At 50.5% G+C, this 16,989-nt stretch overlaps 3 protein-coding genes across 3 annotated transcripts in view; 2 read left to right on the top strand and 1 right to left on the bottom strand.

Annotated features, from left to right (window-relative positions):
- The window catches only part of PAK2 (p21 (RAC1) activated kinase 2), a 42,992-nt gene extending 38,936 nt beyond the window's left edge, over positions 1-4,056 (top strand). The window contains exon 15 of the mRNA XM_032697803.1: positions 471-4,056. Within this exon, the coding sequence (XP_032553694.1) occupies positions 471-557 (87 nt within the window). The 3' untranslated portion in view covers positions 558-4,056. The remainder of the gene's footprint in view (positions 1-470) is intronic.
- A 5,232-nt stretch (positions 4,057-9,288) lies between these two features.
- On the top strand, positions 9,289-11,974 carry LOC116791596 (aquaporin-12-like). The gene is given in 8 exon segments (XM_032697786.1): positions 9,289-9,640; positions 9,643-9,796; positions 9,798-9,923; positions 9,925-10,106; positions 10,109-10,219; positions 10,694-10,810; positions 11,704-11,829; positions 11,832-11,974. Coding segments are annotated over 8 exon segments (1,023 nt in total). The 5' UTR covers positions 9,289-9,486; the 3' UTR covers positions 11,885-11,974.
- Positions 11,975-13,415: 1,441 nt separating this feature from the next.
- LOC116791595 (galactose-3-O-sulfotransferase 2-like) lies at positions 13,416-16,436 on the bottom strand. The gene is given in 3 exon segments (XM_032697785.1): positions 13,416-15,378; positions 16,032-16,133; positions 16,136-16,436. Coding segments are annotated over 3 exon segments (1,158 nt in total). The 5' UTR covers positions 16,334-16,436; the 3' UTR covers positions 13,416-14,520.
- Positions 16,437-16,989: the final 553 nt, after the last annotated feature.

Here is a 16,989-nt window from a genome sequence, read left to right as displayed (position 1 = left end):
CTTCTCGCAGACTTAAACACCTTCAGGTTTTTTCCTGTGTGAAGGAGTGATAGAATCACTGATGGCCATTCCTGGGGAGAACAAGGAGTAGCTCTGAGCCTGGAAGCCAGATGATGTGGAGGCTTTCCCAGTAAAGCCAGCTGCTGCTCCTTGTCTTTCTCTGATTATTCCCTTGTTCAGATCTTTGCTGTTTTGCTCATTGTGAGTGCAGCTTCAATACTCACCTTTTCCAAAAGTGGTGAGCTATTCCAGGAGAAACCCCATTGGGTGAGGCAGTATGATCCCAGCCAGCTTGGGATCACCTTTTCCCTATAAACGTCAGGAGAAACGCATGGAACAGTTAGCAGTTAAAGTGAAGAATCCTTCCTGCCCAGCTCCACACAAACATGAATCCTGCTGAAAAGTAACCCTTTGCTGGCCTTTTAAACTGTGTCTTTCACTGATTTCCAGTGTTTCTCTCTTCCTGGCAGCATCCCTTCTTGAAACTGGCCAAACCTCTGTCCAGCTTGACGCCACTCATCTTGGCAGCCAAAGAAGCAATGAAGAGTAACCGCTAACATCCTGCCACAGCCTTCCTCCTTTTTGTTTGTTTGTATTTTACAAATCTTTATAATATATGAAATTGTTACACTTCAGTGGGGAGGGATGGGATTTTGGTGGGGGGGGAGGGTGGGAAATGTCTGCAGAAGGGAAGAAACTCTCATCCAGAAGACACCCAAAATACATTGTGGCGACTCTAGTGATCCCGGTCTGGGGTCCAGAAGGAATTGAGGACTGAATTACTGGCCTTTAGTTGTGTTTATTCTGATTTTTTTTTTTTTTCCCAGACAGCCCAGAAATGCCACTTACTGTGCCCGGGGCTTTAAGGGTTTTTAACGACTTCGCTGTAACAGCTCCTGTTCGTTGTACCCTCGGGGTACTTTCAATACTTGAATGACAGGTTCAAGCTTTCAGAGAGCAGTACTAATTTTACCTGCTGATCTCTTTGACTCTCCTCTTCCTCCCCTCTATCCGTTGGCTTCTAAATCCCTCTGGTAAAGCTCCCCCATGACGAGATTCACGGCAGGTGTGGCGAATGTGAAGGTACATCTTGCCCCTCATTTCTTTCACGGACGAGCTGTTGCTGCACTGTAGAATTGACAACTTGGCTACTTAGGGAGTCGTAATGCATGGAGATGTTTTTCACTTTCTAAGATGAATAAGGAGGGGGGGAAGAGAAGTGTTCAGCTTTTTCTTATGCCTGTGCTCTGTGGACTTTTTTTTAATCAAAAACGTGGGCTCTTTGTAGAACCGTAATGATCGGTCAAGTCTTTTGATGTGGGTTATGGATATGTAGGTTGGGGTCAGATACTTTATTTATGATCAAATGATCAGTTCTAGTCAGGGCAAGAAAAAATTCCAGCTGTCTTCCTTGTGTGCTCTTTTTTCCCTGTTAGACTTGCTGGCCAGAAGCTTAAGGGTTAACGTGCTTGGTGCGGTGGGTGGTTTAAAAACATGTATCTATGCTCTGACTTGGGCTTTGGAAGTTATGCTGGTGCCTTTGACTTTTTTATTTTACATTTCCCTTTTTTGTATCAAATACATTTTTGTATATGTTGTAATTTTTTCCCCCAAGCAAATAATGCATCAACCTATGGAGTTGTCAGAGTTTAAGTATTAGAGCTATTTTTTCCAGTTTTGTATGTGCTCCATTTGTACTAACGAAACCAGAAGAACAAGTAACCAGATCTGAGGACACTGAAGATACAGGATTTTTAAACTATGATCCAAACAGAAGATGATGAACACCTGGAGGTGCCAAAGCACTGTTCTGAGGTGGAAGCTGAGGGGAGGACGGTGCTGAGGGGACGTGTCACATTGATCCTTCTCACTAAAGACGTTGTGCCAGCCAGGACGGCTGCAGTGAACCCTTCAATGCAAGAAAAAGTGCCTCCTTTTGAAGGACAGTGAGAACCAGAGCGGTTGAGTTCTTGGGGTGCTGCCAGGGGCGAGTGTAGCAGAGCCTGTGCCCCTGGCTCCTTCTAGTGCTACAGTCTATGCATTTCAACCTCCCCGAGTGTTTGAGGAAGAGCCAACTGTAGTAACAATGTGCCAAATAAGTCTGTGAAAGAACAACCATGCCTTTAGTGGGATTTTATTGCATTCCCAGTGGGGCAGGGCCTGGGACAGGCAGAGTTATGGTTGGGTATGGACAGAGGACCCTGAATAAAAACCTTTTTGCACACTTTTCCAAACATTGCTGGCAGGGGATAGAAGTCATATTCAGAGAATATCAGTATCTGTATAGAGATAATGACATTTTGAGGACTGGTAGCCAAGGTATGACAAAACCAACTTCCAGCTGAGAGCAGCCAGCCAGGACAGTGGAGGCTGTTTGGGTGATGATGGAGGGGAGCAAGGCTGGGGTCTCACAGCATCTGCTGGGACTCAGGAGCTCCTGGGGATTGTGTGGTGCCAGCAGAGTGCCTTGCTGGGCAGGTTCAGCTTGTGTCCTGCTCCTGTGTGGTAGTTAAAATCTGTGTTGGGTGAATTATCTTAACTGTTCCATCACAGGGATAAATTCCTCTAACTGTGAGTGTAAGAATATGGCTTTAAATTTTAAATTCAAAGAGGTGTCTCATTCCAGCCAAGGAAATCCAGATGCATTTCCCAGGGAAAAAAAAAATTATTAGGAGCCAGGGACACTGTGATCACCCCAGGTTGAGTGTATCTGGCTCCCTGGTCAAATGGAGCAGTGAGGAGGCTTGGCTGAGGAAAAAAACATGTACCAATGGTTCCCTCTTTGTCCATTGCTGGCAATGGACTTGGTAAAATTCCTTGTGCCAGAGTTAAACTGGGAGCTTTTTTCTTTCCTCTTTCTTTTTTTTTTTTTTTAATGGCACAATCTATAAATTTAGCTTTTTTTTTTTAATAGAAAGAGAACAAGAAATCATAAGTAATTTTAACTTATTAGTTCACTTTTATTGATGAAAGAGAATGGTTTGAAATATATGTTACAAAATTCGTTCAATTTAGTCCATTTTGGAGATGATTTCTGAAGTTTCAGCCACTTTAGCACACAAAACTCGGCCCAATCCCGAAGTTCCCCAGTCGTGTGTGTGACCTGGGAAGGTGTTTAGCTCTGAGGCTGAGAAGTGTCAGCATCTCCCTCTCCCCATGCAGTGGTTGGTGTGTGGTGAGGTTTCTCTTGGGGATCAGAGGTGGAGCTGGCAGGAGAGGAGAGCCAGGAGAAGGTTTTTGTGCTGTGCTTTAGTGTCTTGGTGGGTCGGGCATCGCTTTTCCAGCAGTGTCACCTGGATGTGTGTGCCAGGTTAAAACTGCAAGCCGTGGTTTTTTCCCTGGTGGGAGTAGGTTGGAGTCCTTAAGGCTTGGTGCAGGGCTGGGCAGCTCTGCTTTGTCACTGGGGCAGGTGGAGACCAGCCAGAGCTTGAGGAGGTGATGGGAAGGGACAGATGCATCCCAGCGTGGGCATTCCTGTGCCTCTCTCCTGGGTGCCCACATGAGATCCTTAGTCAGGATCAAATGTGCACATGATCCATCTGAAGTGTCCCATGTGGTCAGTGGGGCAGCTGTTGGCTGAGAATGCAGTGTGCAGGGAATGTGAGACTCCTGGGACTTTCTTGTGATCATAGAATAAACCAGATTTGTCTTTAAAAACAACCATGGGAATGTGCACTTTGCCCTAATGAGACTAATTGGAGCTTCCCCCCTGGCTCTCCGTGCAGGGAGGTGTGAGGGTTTGGCTAAAGCAGATGGGTCCCATTGTCAGAGGGGTTGGGGAGGGACAAGGAAGCGGTTAAGGGTCTCTCCAGCTGGAATTGAGTCAATAAATCTCTCTGGTCTGTTTTTCCCTCTGTTCCTTACGCTGTCGATGGAAATGGAAGTAGGTGCAAGCTTTCTTTTTATTTTTTTAACTGTCTTCAGATGTTAATGTTGCCTTTTGTGTAATTTAATCCCATTATGTTATTTAATTGTTACTGCAATATTAACTACTGTATTTGTTGACTTTGTTTAATAACTGTTCTTTCAGGGCTAGAAATAAACTTTTAAAAAACATTCGGGGGTTCCCCCCCCCCTTTCCCTGTCATGAATTTATACCTTTGAAGACAAGAGTAGCTGAAAGAGTTCATGTGTCTTACTGAGATTAACAGAATGTATTTGTAATTAGGCTTTAATGGTAGTGGATATAATTTCATGCTATACCAGCCTGTTTCTTTTAAAATGTTGTTACTCATCAGTGTCTGTACCTGCCTTGGGGTCGCCACAAGCTCTCCCTCCTGCCATGCAGTGCTAGGGAACAGCTGTGCCCCCCACAAAAAGCTCTGGATTACTTATGGGAGGACAGCAGCTCTGGAACACCCTTTACACCCACTGTGGAAGAGAGATCCCTCATTTCCTTGTGAAGGGAGCAAGGCAGAGGCCAGCCTGGTTTGTCACAGCCACATTTTCCACCGTCCCTTTGCCATGACCAGGGTGGGACTGACGGGCCAGTGAACTGCGGTCGTGGCAATTCCGAACGAGCTGCTTTACTGGAGATCATCCATATCCTGCATATAAACATTACAGCATGGGAAGCACAGGCATTGAGCTGCCCTGGTGCCTGCTGGGAAGATGTGGCTCCTGGATTTGTGCTGTCTCTGCTGATCAGCGTTTGACCATCAGAAGGAGGACGTGGAGTGTCCACGGCTCTCTGAGGACTTGGGATGACATCCTTGGTACCTCTTGGCCTCCGTGGCTGCAGGGAGTCACTCTTGCTTTCCAATGAACCTACAAAAATGGTGTTGGGTCTAGGCCTGCCAGTCCAGCTAAAGCCGAGGACATCTAATGATTTACTTCAGGTTTGAGTCCGGTTTATTTGATTCCAGATGAAGTTTCCTGTCTCAGTTGTGAATGTCAAGAACTCGCCGTGTCCTGTGTTTCCCATGTGTTATTGGGAAATGGGCTCTTCCCCTTTCTTGCATGTTGTACAAGCTTTGCTCATACCACTGACAAAGGGAAATGAAGAAACCACTTGTCTCCAGCAGCTGTTTCACCCAGACACAAGAAAGTTGGTTTGCACAGTTGTTCTCCTCAGGTTCATCAGTTTTTGTAGCTTCTTTGTCTTTATATATAGTTGACCCTTTATGCATTTAAACTGATGTTTCTCTAACACTGCATTAAAGTGATTTGGCATTTAATTTATGGGGGAAGAAGTGAACAGGAGGAGGGAGAAGGTGCTTGGTGGAACTCAGTATTATCTGTATTTTGGTGTTTGAGCTGCTTGAAGAGATGGGTTTGGGCTGTTGGTGGTTTGCGCAGCTCAGAGTTGCATGTCCCTGATAAATCTTTGTCAATCTTGTGTGAACTTGGTCATCCCTTACAAGTACCTGCCTGAGACTAAACTCAAGTGTAGCTCCATGTTTGGGGATCAGTTTATTCAAGGTTGAGTATTTAAAACGATGTTCTTGAAGAGGGTCAGTTTGGGGTCAGCAGTTTCTCCCTTTCGGGGCTGCTCTTTGGTTGCAGTGAGTGTACTGCAAAGCTGAGCCACACGCTGGTTAAAAACAGGATGGCTGAAAACTGTGGATCTTCCTTTCACTGGCACTTTCCCAGTGGTGCCTGAAGAACATGGTTGGGTGCAGAGCAGTTCCTGTGGCTCCTGGGGCACAGCAGTGTCTGCAGTTGCTGCTCCCAGGGGTTTGTACAGCTGCATTTTTTCCTTTTTCTATAACTTGCATTTTGCTCTCAAGATTGTCTTTAATAAAAATAGCCGTCCTCAGTCATGTGAGAAAGTGAAGTGAAAGTGTGCTGAGCTCAGCTGAACTTTTGGTGTTCCTTTCCAGATGTGTGGAGGAAGCAGGTTTTACCAAGAGATTCTTTCACTACTTGGAATTCAGCCTAAGGAAAGATTTTTTTTCCTCAAAGAAAAAAGGGGAGGGAGGGGAAAATACCAACAACTGAGAACAATGAATTTCTGATTGTAACTTCTCTACCTACAAGGGAGCAGAGCGGGGCAATACAGCTCCTCATGCTGTTGTTCCCATATCCCAATGGTGATACTGCTTTTTCCGACTGGTGTCTGCAGGAGGAATATCTTGCAGCACATCATAACTTACATTCACAGATTTGTTAAGGTTGGAAAAGGCCTTTAACATCTCATCAAGTCCAACAGCCAACCTTGATTTCAAATCCCAGTTACCCATTGACCCGAGTATTGAAACAGCCTGTAAGGACTGATGACTTTTTCTTTTTCATAGTTATTTTTTAATGGGATTTTCCCACTGGGCAGTTACTGGTTGCTCATTCTCTTGAGGACATAACAGGCCACCAGACTTCTGCTTTGGAGATGTGTTGAGTCAGTGGAGAGAAGGATGGGCTTGGAAGAGCAGACAGTCTGTGCCAAGGCCCGGATATGTCTCCATTCATGGATGTCTCAATGCATACACTCCAGGTTCTGGTGTTTCCTGAAGGGCTGGTGAATAATGAATCCAGCTTGGAGTAACTGTGGATCAATGGCAGAGATGTTGATGTGACTCAGGGAATCTCCACAGGATGCTCTGGAAGGGGAACATCTGCCCACACTGGGTAAGGGGTGACCTTCCTCAGCACAGATGTCTCCCTGGAATTCCTCAAGGTTTCTAGAGCCAGGGATGCCACATCTTTGTTATTTTGTCCTCCAGTGAGTGCTTATTCTAAGGATTCTGGCCTTTTTCACGAAGCACAATTAACTCCTGGCTCTCCTGGAGCCCTTTTCCCTGCCTCTCTCTGGGAGGAAACCTGCTGTGGTTCCTGCTGCCTCGTCACAGCAGCTGAGAGCAGGTGGCTGCTCTTGGAGGGCTCTTATCCACCCCCTGCCCACCAAAACTCCTCTAAAATAACCTTATAACTGTGGGGGGTTTGTAGCTGTTACCTCTTGGTGGGGGGAGCCAGGGTGGCTCTCTTCAGTTCCTGTGTTTTTGGAGGGTGTTTATTCTTCTTAATTGTGGAAGTGCCGACTTGGTTCCCTGTCCCATGGCTAAAATCCCCTATTTAAATATCTGCATTTTAAGCTGTTTTTGTTCTTGACAGCCTTGGAAGCAAGCTGGGTTTAGAAAAGACACTGATGTTCCACCCACAGAGAAGTTTTTTTTTGGTGGGAGTATCTGAATTTTTACAGTCTTGTTTCTAGAAGAGCAGCCCTGCAAAGCTGTGTGGATTTTGCTGTCAGCACTGACATGAGCGAGGGAATAAGCCCCTGGTGTTATTTAATCCCACAGTTATCCTTGGAATCAGCAGCTTCCAGCTCCCCTCTCCAGCCTGGGTTAAGTGTCCCACAATTGCAGGATGTGCTGTGGGCATAATTGCAGATAGTGGATGGCAAATAGTTTTTAAACACCTCAGAACATTTATTTCCTAAGGCCCAGCTCTTAAAACACTTGAAAAGAATGGAAAAATCAGCTCCTGGGGGAAGGAAAAGGTGTTGGAATTTTTTTCCCAGTTTTACCGTGGGTATCACAATCTGCTTCCCGTGAGCTGGCAGTTCTCTTCCAGGGTCTTGATTTGGGCTGGTGTTGCTGGGTCCTTGTAGAGTTTTGTTTCTAAAGAGAAAACTCTGCAGGTTTCTCTACTTCTGAGAAACAGAAGTTACAGGAGATGGAAAGAAATGAGCTGGATTGTGATGTATTGGTTCTGCAGGGATGAGCCGCTTTGGCCAGCACTTTTAACACTGTCAGAGGTCAATTTTCATGACAAAATGATTATTTTATGAGTCTCTTAAAGCGTGTTTTATCATCTGTTATTCGAGCAAAGCCATTTGTTCATTTGAGGTGAAAGAGGCACACTTGGCCTCTCACCTGGAGGGAGAACTGGGTTAAAAATGGTCACACTGGGATAAGTTGTGAGGCTGGCTGACCAGAAGCAGGGCAGGTTTTGGGAGGGAGGAGGGGAGACCTTGGGTGATGGGCTTTTGGCAGCGTGGTCCTCTCCTTGCTCGGACTTCCCATGGTTTCCAAAGCAAGTGCTGTGACCAGTGATCCGAGGGGACCTTCCCCAAACCACTGTGGGGTGGGCACTTGGGGATAGAAACGAGGGGGAGGGAAGATGAGGACAGGGAGAGTGTTGCAGGGGGAGATGCTGAACTGAGACTTTCACCAACAGCCCCAAAATGCCCTCCCAAAAGGTCCTGTTTTTTTTCAATGTGCCAAGGGCTGTCCGGGGAGAGGCCAAGCAGCTCCAATGCCTTCGGAGCGTCTGCTCCTGGTTTTCATGGCTTAGTCTGTGTCACTCATACAGTTTGAACTGTATGAGGTGCCTCATCCCTGGCTCAAGTGTGCTTCAAACCTGTGTTTCCTGGCAATTTTTTATAAATATCGTGGGGGTTGGGAATAAAATGGCATTAATGGAAACGTTGGCTCTTTGTGTGTGACGGGGAGCTGAGAGGAGTTTGGGACACCCCCTGCCCTGGGGATGAAGGAGATGCTGTTCTGCCTGTAGGGATGGAAAATGTGGGATCAGGGTGTTCTTATTGCTGCTGCAGAGCAGGGAAGTGACCCAGGAGACACATGAATTGTTTATCATAGAATCATAGAATGGTTTGGGTTGGGAGAGACCTTAACTCTCATCTCATTCCACCCCCCTGCCAAGGGCAGGGACACCTTCCTCTAGCCCAGGTTGCTCCAAGCCCCCTCCAGTGTGACCTTCCAGGGATGGGGCAGCTGCAGCTTCTCTGGGCAACCTGTGCCAAGGCCTCACCACCCTCACAGGGAAGAATTGTTTGGGTTTAGCCCAAATGAGATCAGATATTTCAATGGGTTTACAAAGTCAGGTAATGATGATGCCATGGGAGGGTTTTGGTGGAGCTGGGAAAGATCCCATCCCCAATATTTGTGTTACCAGCAGGAGCAGCTGAAATGTTGCTGTCACAAAAATGCCACCTGCAGACCAATGGCACATGTAATTAGTGCCACCTCCACCAAAGCAGGGTATTAAGACAAGGGTGGGGAGCAGTGAGCAAGCCAGGTTTTCAAATTGGCTGAAGATGGACTTTACTGTGGCTGAGTGACTATTCTCTGGGAAAAATGGGAACCCTTGGATAGGTTGGGGTCCCCTCATGTCTCAAGCTTTGGGAATGGGGTGGTAGGTTGTGTTTTATCATAGAACCCCAGAATGGTTCGGGTTGGAAGGGACCCTAAAGCTCATCTCATTCAACCCCCTGCCATAGGCAGGGACACCTCCCACTAGCCCAGGATGCTCCAAGTCCCATCCAACCTGGCCTTGGAAACTTCCAGGGATGGGGCAGCCACAGGGATTGGAGCCAAGCAGAAAACAAATGAAGGTTTTTGCTTCTTTTGGGAGACCTGGCAGCTCTGGAGAACTGCTGGGGGCTCTCAGGTGTGAATGCTGTGCTTGGGGGCCCAGCGGGGATAAAACTGGCACCTCCTTCCTGGGACAAACACGTGTTGGCTGCTCCAGCTGCTGTGATTCCATCAGCTCCTGGAGGCAGCTGGCATTGCCCTGCAGAGGCCACACATGTGGCATTTCCCAGGCCTGTCAGGCTGTGCCACGTTTGCTTACACGGAGCTTTATAAAGAGGAGCTGCGGGAGCTTCCTCTGCTCCTTCCCAGGGTTTGGTCCGGACTCTCCCCCAGCGCAGCCCTCACTATGGACACCCTCAATGTCTCCATTGCTTTTTTTTCCTGGTTGTTGGCATGTGCCAGGTGCTCAGGTGGCTTTCCAAGAGGCTCCTGTCTCCCAGAGCATATGGCTGCCTTGCTAGAGAACTTGTTGGCTCGTTACAGCTGTGCATGAGCTGCCTGGAGCTGAGGATGCTGATGGAGATGGCCCATGGGGGGTGGCTTTGGCCTGGACATGGTCTTGACTCTGCTCTTCCTTCTCTTCGCTGTTCATGGTGCCTCTTTTGATGGAGCATCTGCCAACCCAACAGTCTCTGTCCAGGAGTTCCTGCTGCGAGTCCAGCCTCCCAGCCACAGCTGCCAAGCTGCTGGCCCAGGGTGTGGGCACGGGGACAGGCTGGGCTGTCACCAAGCTCTTCTGGTCCTGGGAGCTGACACAGTTCCACTTCATCCAGAGCCTGATCTCATCAGAGTGCAGCTCCTCCATCCACACCTCCCTGCCCCATGCTGCCCTCGTGGAGGCACCTGCTCTTTCCTGTTCCACCTCGTCCTCCTCAAGTCACGTCAGAGTCACCCCATCTGCCGGGTCCCTGCGCTGGCAGCGACCGTCACCTTCCTGACCTACACAGGTGAGCAGCACTCCTGAGTCATTTGGAAAAATACCAAACTTGGGGGGAGGGACAACCCCTTTTTCATCTTCTAGGACTGGAGAGGTAACGATTAACAAGGTAACAACTGCCAAGATGTTTGTTTTCTGCTTAATTTGGGGAACAATCACTTTGGGATGAAGATGGCAGTTTAGGATATTTGGGCAGCAGGTGAATGTTGGCACTTGAGAAGCCAGTGGCCCAGGACTGGCATCACTTCCCTTCAGTGTCCCCTAATGCAACCCCTCCGTCCCAAACTGAGCTTTTCTACTTCCTGCAAAGCTCAGGATGTCGAGGGTGGGATTTTCCCCACCCGAGGGATGCAGGTGCTGGAGCTGGGCAGCAGCAGGGATGCTCTGGGCAGGCAGGAGGGGTCACGGTCTGTGGGCCCAGCTCTTTGTCAGTGTCCCAAAGGATGCAGGTGAGACCCTTGGCCATGTTTCTCTTCCCACACAGCTGGATCATTCACAGGGGCCTTCTTCAACCCTGCCCTGGCCACAGCCACCACCTTCCACTGCACAGGGAACAGCTTCTGGGACTACATCCAGGTTTACTGGCTGGGGCCCCTCGCAGGTGAGATCTTCCCAGGGGCAGTGGTTGGGATGGGGGGCAGTGGGCGAGGCAGAAATGCCGGGTGTAACACAAATCATTCCTGCAAGGGGCTGAACTTGGGTCTTGGCAGTGGCAAGTGTTATTTTCCTCCAGCTTCCTTGTCTCTGGAGTCATCTCTTTGCTATCCAAGTTTTTAATCTAATTTCTGCACAGGACGTGGGCAAAACTCTCCCTGAGGCCTGAGTTTGGGGGAGATAAAGCAAAGGTGTTTTGGAGCAATGACAGGCTGAGCTGTGGTTTGGGGTCGTCCACAGCTTCAGAATGATCACAGGGAGCTGGATATGGGCTGCCTTGAGTGCAGAAAGTAGGGACAACTCCCTGACAGGAGGGTGAAGAAGGGTGGGGGTTGGTCTCTTCTCCCAGGTAACAAGTTTCAGGACAAGAGGAAACGGCCTCAAGTTGTGCCAGAGGAGGTTTAGGTTGGGTATCAGGGAAAATTTCTTCCTGAAAGTATGGTCAGGCACTGGCACAGCTGCCCAGGGCAGTGGTGGAGTCACCATCTCTTGAGGGATTTAAAAACCATGTGGATGGGACACTTGGGGATATGGGTTAGTGGGAGGGGAATAGTTGGATTCAATGGTTTTGGAGGGCTTTGCCAACCTGAATGATTCTGTGGCAAAAGACTACTGGGGTGGTTTGTGGCCCTTTTGGGTCAAAACAAGCTTGTTACATTAAGGAAACACTGGCTAAATTCTTGTTAAAGCCATACAGCGGAGGTCTGTCAGCTCTCAGTGAGGGCTTCAGTGGTGCTGAGCTGCCTTTTGGTCACGGTGAAGGTCGTGGGTTTGGAAATGAGCCGTGGGGAGGGTGGAGGTGCTCAGTGCAGGATGGAAGGGTCTGTGCTCTCATTCCAGGGATGTTTGCTGCCCTCCTGCTCTACCAGGGCAACATCCCACGGCTCTTCCAGAAAAACCTCCTCTACAGCCAGAAGAGCAAATACAAGATACCCAAGGTGAAGGTGACAGTGCACGAGGAGGGTGATGACCGAAGAGGAAGAGGAAGGGGGGGAAGAGCAACTCCGAGCCTCGTGCCTGAGCCGTGGGGCAGAGGGGGCCCCGGCAGCCCCTCTCCTGGGAAAGGGTTTCCAGGCATGGAAGATTTTGCTGCTCATCCTGCATGTTCAGTCCCTACCACCAGGTGAGACTGTTTTAAAGCATCGCAAAGGAATCCTTGCGGGATGTCCCTGAGCTCCTTTGGGAATAGCTTTGAAAGACTCCCTGGAGAGCCCGAAATGTTCCAAGCCTTCGTTGTTAGCTCAGTGAGAAAAAAACTAACACTTTTGCATAAATTGCTAATTGTCTTGTATTGCCAGGAAGCTCACAGAAAGACTATTACATGGGCAGGCTTGAGCAACCCTGGGTTATTGCATTGTGCAACACCTGAAATAACCTCACTGGGTCTCTTGCAGCCATAAAACCAAAGTATAAACTAGTAACTGCCTTAGAAACTTAGGATGGGGAGGAAGCAGGCTTTGATCTTTCGAGTTATTAATGAACATTGGTCAAAAAGTGGTGGGGTTTGAGTCAGACTTGAACTGAGGATGTTGAGTTGCACAGGCTGAACCTGGCAGGTCTTGGAGAGGAATTAAAAATGCTCCAGGGCAAGTGAATTCACTGGCCATGGGAGACCCTGCTCCTCTGGGGTGTGCTTGGCCAGGTTTTGGTGCTGTAAAACATCAAGAAATGGTGCACAAAGGGTCTGTGGTGAGAAAAAAAAGACCCAGGCAGCCAGTGTGGTTGAGCAAGTGCATCCCTGGGCTCCGTTTCTTGTCTATGCGAAATATTCCTAAAGATAAAATTGTGGTTTGTGGAATAATAATAATAATAATAAATAAATGTTGTGGTTGGCATTTGAGTCAGTGATGTTGTTCCTGTGAGCTCTGCTGAGGGATATCAGCCCATCTGATCCCTGAAAATGGGAAACACCTGCTGGGTGAACGGGGATGCCCCCAGGCTGTGCTGACCCTACAGCCCTCCATGGATGCTGCATCCCAGGGCTCTCTCCACAGGGAAGAGCACAGGGGGGACACGATGCCGACTGCCTGCCTGTGTCCCTGCCTGGGTCAGCTTGGCAGGAGCTCGAGCAGGGACAGTCTCCTCCTATTTCCTGAGGTGCAAACAGGGAATAAGGAAGGGGCACCCAACTGAAATCCAGAGTGAGGGTGTCAGATGCAGGTTTGGTACCTGGCACCCAGCCCTGCTCTTTCCTGCACTCTGCTGTGTCCCATGAGGGGTTTTGGGGATGATCCCAGGGTGTTGTGCTGCCCCTGGGCTGTCCATCCCTGTTGTTTTTCTCTGGGGTGACCTGCAGGCCCCTCAAGAACCCTAAAGGATCCAGACCTCTGCAAGCCATGAGCCCACACCACATCCCAACAGGAGAAAGAGAGAAGGAACCAACACAGCAATGTGGGGATGTGCCCCAGAGATTAAACTTTATGGAACGAACAACACCCCAAAAACCATGCAGCAAACACCCCCAAAATGGTGCCCCCACATCGTGCCTGGCCTGATGCTTCACACTGCCCCGGAAAAGGCACTGGGAGCACAGTCTGGCTTTTGTCCTGGTTAAACAGAGCAGGAAACAGGACACCTTTGGGTGTAAACCTAAATCTTTGAGGCTCGACGTGGCTGCCCCAGGGAGAGCCTGGGATGCTCAGATCCCCCCCACGCAATTTTTCCTGAACCTCTTTTGGTTTGGCAATCAGCTGAAAACCCAGAGGTGGGGCCTCCATTTATCCCAGCTGATTTGCTGGTTCTGCTTTTGATTTGTGGATAAGTGCAGGGTGCAAAAGTAAGGCTGACTCGCCCACCACACCCCATTCTTGTGGTCCCTTTCCCCAGGCAGAGTGTAGGATGTTCCTACGGCCACTCCGAGCGGAGGATTGAGATCTCTGGCTGCAGAGATGCTCATGAGACGTCCCCCAGTCCCATGGGTATGGAACTTGCATCTGACACCCTGGTGCCAGAGCATCAGCTCCAGGGTAGGATGCTGATCCTATAAATGCAGCGTCCGAAGGCAACACGTCACCACAGAGCCAGGGAAAAAATTGCTGGATTTTTCCTTTTTTTTTTTTCTTTTCAAGACGTTTTCAGATATTTGGGATCTGTTTCTTGGGCTGCTGGGGAAAGTGTCTACCAGGCAGATTGTCTACTGGGGCAAACTGATGTAATTAAGGGGAATTTAAGGAGTGGTAGTGGATATTGTTATTTTTAATTAAGAGGCTACTTTTCCAGCACGGTAGCGTTAAGGCGGAGCGGAGGAGAGCTGCAGCTGGAAAGACAGACAGACGACTCATTCCCAAGCTGTAAATCAAACTCCACGGCTCTGATTTACAGCTTGGTTGTTGCAGTCTCTGGCGTGGGGACTGGGGCTGCCTTCCTGGATCTGCTCCCTGCTGCTGAGGCTTCAGCTGCTGACTGGAGGGGGGGGTTCCCTCTGGAAAAGTCATGTCAAGCTCCTGGGACCCCCCGTTGCAGCCTGTCCTGCTCCACAGCAGTGTGTAGCACCCAGAGCTTGTGCACAGTCCTGCACAGACAGAGGTGACTGGGAGCTGCCAGCAGCCCCCAGCCCACCCTCTCCAGGGCAGGAGCAGCCCCCAAGCCCAGGATCCGAGTGCCTCGCTGTCCTCAGCCAAGGCGGCTGGAGAAGATGCCTGGAGGGGGCAGGGAGGCTCAGTGTTGGGTGCCCTCCAGCCGGTTCTGTGGGGCACTGCCTTGCCCAGAGGGAGTGGGCTGGGGGGTCTCAGGGGGCTCTGGGGGGAACTGCTTCTTGTAGAGAGCGCTGCTGTACTGCAGCTCCGGGGTCACGAGGCGCCGGCACATGTGCTCCGTCTCCTTATCCAAGCCCTGCTTGAGGTTATAGCCCAGGATCCTGGCGCCACCGTGCTGCAGTGGCCGCAGGGAAGAGTCCTTGATGTCCTTCGGGGCCACGCTGCCCGTGCCCTGCAGGCAGGTCCTCGCCAGCTCCGCCTGCCGCTCCCGGAGCGCCTTCACCTCCTGCTCCATGCGCTCCCGGCCGATGTCCCGGTCGATCCTTTCCCAGAAGGTCCTGTTGAAGTGGGTGTAGATTTCCCAGTCCAGCCTGTTCCACTCCTTTATCTTCTCCACGATGCTGTCCGAGAGGGAGGACTTGGTACTGCTGTCCCTGGTGTTGAGTGGGAAGGAGACGACGCTGTCCAGGTCCCAGCACAGCATCTCCTTCAGGAGCACCATGGACTCGTCGAAGTACTCGGAGATGAGGACAAAGTCGAAGGACGCCTCGATGGCCTTTACCATGAGTTGCACCCGCTCAGCAGACACCTCTGCATTGGGGTTGAAGCCAAAATCGAAGGTCATGAGGTTCTTGGCATAGTTGCTGTCGCCCATGGCAGGGTTGTAGTAGAGGTGTGGCTGGCTCAGGAACTCCTCCAGGCTGCGCACGCGGGAGAAGGCTGACGCGCCCTTGTAGTACGTGAAGGAGGACTCCATGAGCTGCACGGGGTTCCTCAGGATGGAGAAGTAGATGGCAGAGCTGGGCACCACTTTCCGCACCTGTGGAGGAAAAAGGAGGGTTTAAAGGTGGGGCAGGGACAAGGGACCTGCTTGCCCGCAATCCTGGCAAGCAGAGGTGCTCACTGGGGTGGGAGATGGTGGGTGCTGGGGAGGGTTTCAAGGTGCAGCTCATCCAAGGAGCTGTGGAGAGCCCCAGAAGAGGCACATGAGGGGAGCAGTGACCACACCTCCCCACCATGTGCTGCCACACCTGTGTGGGCTTTCTGGGATGGAGATACACCCCGTCTCCTTGCCTTTCCCAAGACCTGTGTATCATCAAGTGGCATCCAGAGGGGTGGATGCTGGGCATGGCTGACCTGAAATGATGCATTTTAGATGTTTCCTCTGGCGGTTCCCTGATGGCCTGTCCAGAGAACAGGATGTCTCCAAGGGCCACCAGACAAGAAGGAGATGATAGCTGCTGACAGCTACAGATGCTGTCTCCCATCTTGTCATGGGTCAAAGCAGAGTGATTCATCAAACCTGCTCCCAGAAGCTCTCAGGAGATGCCAACAACGTAAAAGGTACCCGTGGGCAATCCTGTGATTCATCCCTGAAGAGTTTACATGCTTTACAGGTGCCCCACCCTGCGCCCCATGAGCCCATCTCCCTCCCCTGCTCGCCCTTCCCCGTGGTCGTGGCTTTGCCTGTACCTCCGGCTGCAGGAATCTCATGTGGTGGCAGAGGATGTTGAACCGGGGGCTCTTGGGGGAGAAGCCCTGCACGAACCTCGCCATGAAGTGGGGGGGTAGAAGAGCTGGAAGCCCCCGCCGAGGGGGAAGGCGAAGGTGAGGTTGTGTGTCTCGCCGAAGCGGAAGAGGACGTTCATGACGGTGCTGCTGGCGCTCTTGTGCACCTTGAGGAAAACAATGTCAGTCTGGGGCTCACACGTCTTCCCTTGAGGGGCGACTCCTCTGGCCTGCCGACCTCCTCCATTTGTCACCTCCTCGACCATAGAGGCTGCTGTCCAGTTTGGGAAAATCCTGTCTCTGGGCGTGTTTCGTTAGAGTCCTCTGCCTGCAGGGGTTGAGCTGAGTTTGGGACGGGATCTGTCAGTGAACTGCTCCTCTGATGGCTGGGGGAAGCCATGGCTTGAGGCTGAGACTGGTTCTGTACCTCCACCTGTGTCATTCTGGCTGGTGACGTTTGCCCGTTCTCCTCAGTGCTCAGTCTGTTTGCAAAGACAATGAGCTTCCTGGTGACAGCTTCTGCCAAACTGTGGCAATCCTGCCAGGAAGGCTTGGAGAAGGACTTTCTCTGGCTGCTTTTCTCAGGACAGGGAGTTGGGGTTTCAGCCTCGTGGGCAATAGATGAGCTTCCACGCTCTTACTGCTCTCCACAGGCTGCCGTGTCCCATGCTCCTCTTGGCTGCCTGGGCTGCTTTCCAGAGAGGTCTCCCAGCTGACGTGGAGATCCTCGGTTGAAGTGGGGTCTGGCACAGCTTTCCTTTGCCACTGCAGGGAATTGTCCTCCCAGAGCAGGTCAGGTGTCTGGAGGCCAGAGTTGAGCTCCTGGCCCGTGCTCTGCTGCAGGTCACGCTCCACCTCACACTGGCAGTTCCTGTAAAGGGAAGGACACGATGCTCAGCTGCAGAGAGCGGAAGGAATGTGC

This window comes from Chiroxiphia lanceolata, chromosome 10 (genome assembly GCF_009829145.1).
Source record: "Chiroxiphia lanceolata isolate bChiLan1 chromosome 10, bChiLan1.pri, whole genome shotgun sequence".
NCBI classification, from domain to species: domain Eukaryota; kingdom Metazoa; phylum Chordata; class Aves; order Passeriformes; family Pipridae; genus Chiroxiphia; species Chiroxiphia lanceolata.
This window is presented reverse-complemented; position numbering and strand designations above follow the sequence as displayed.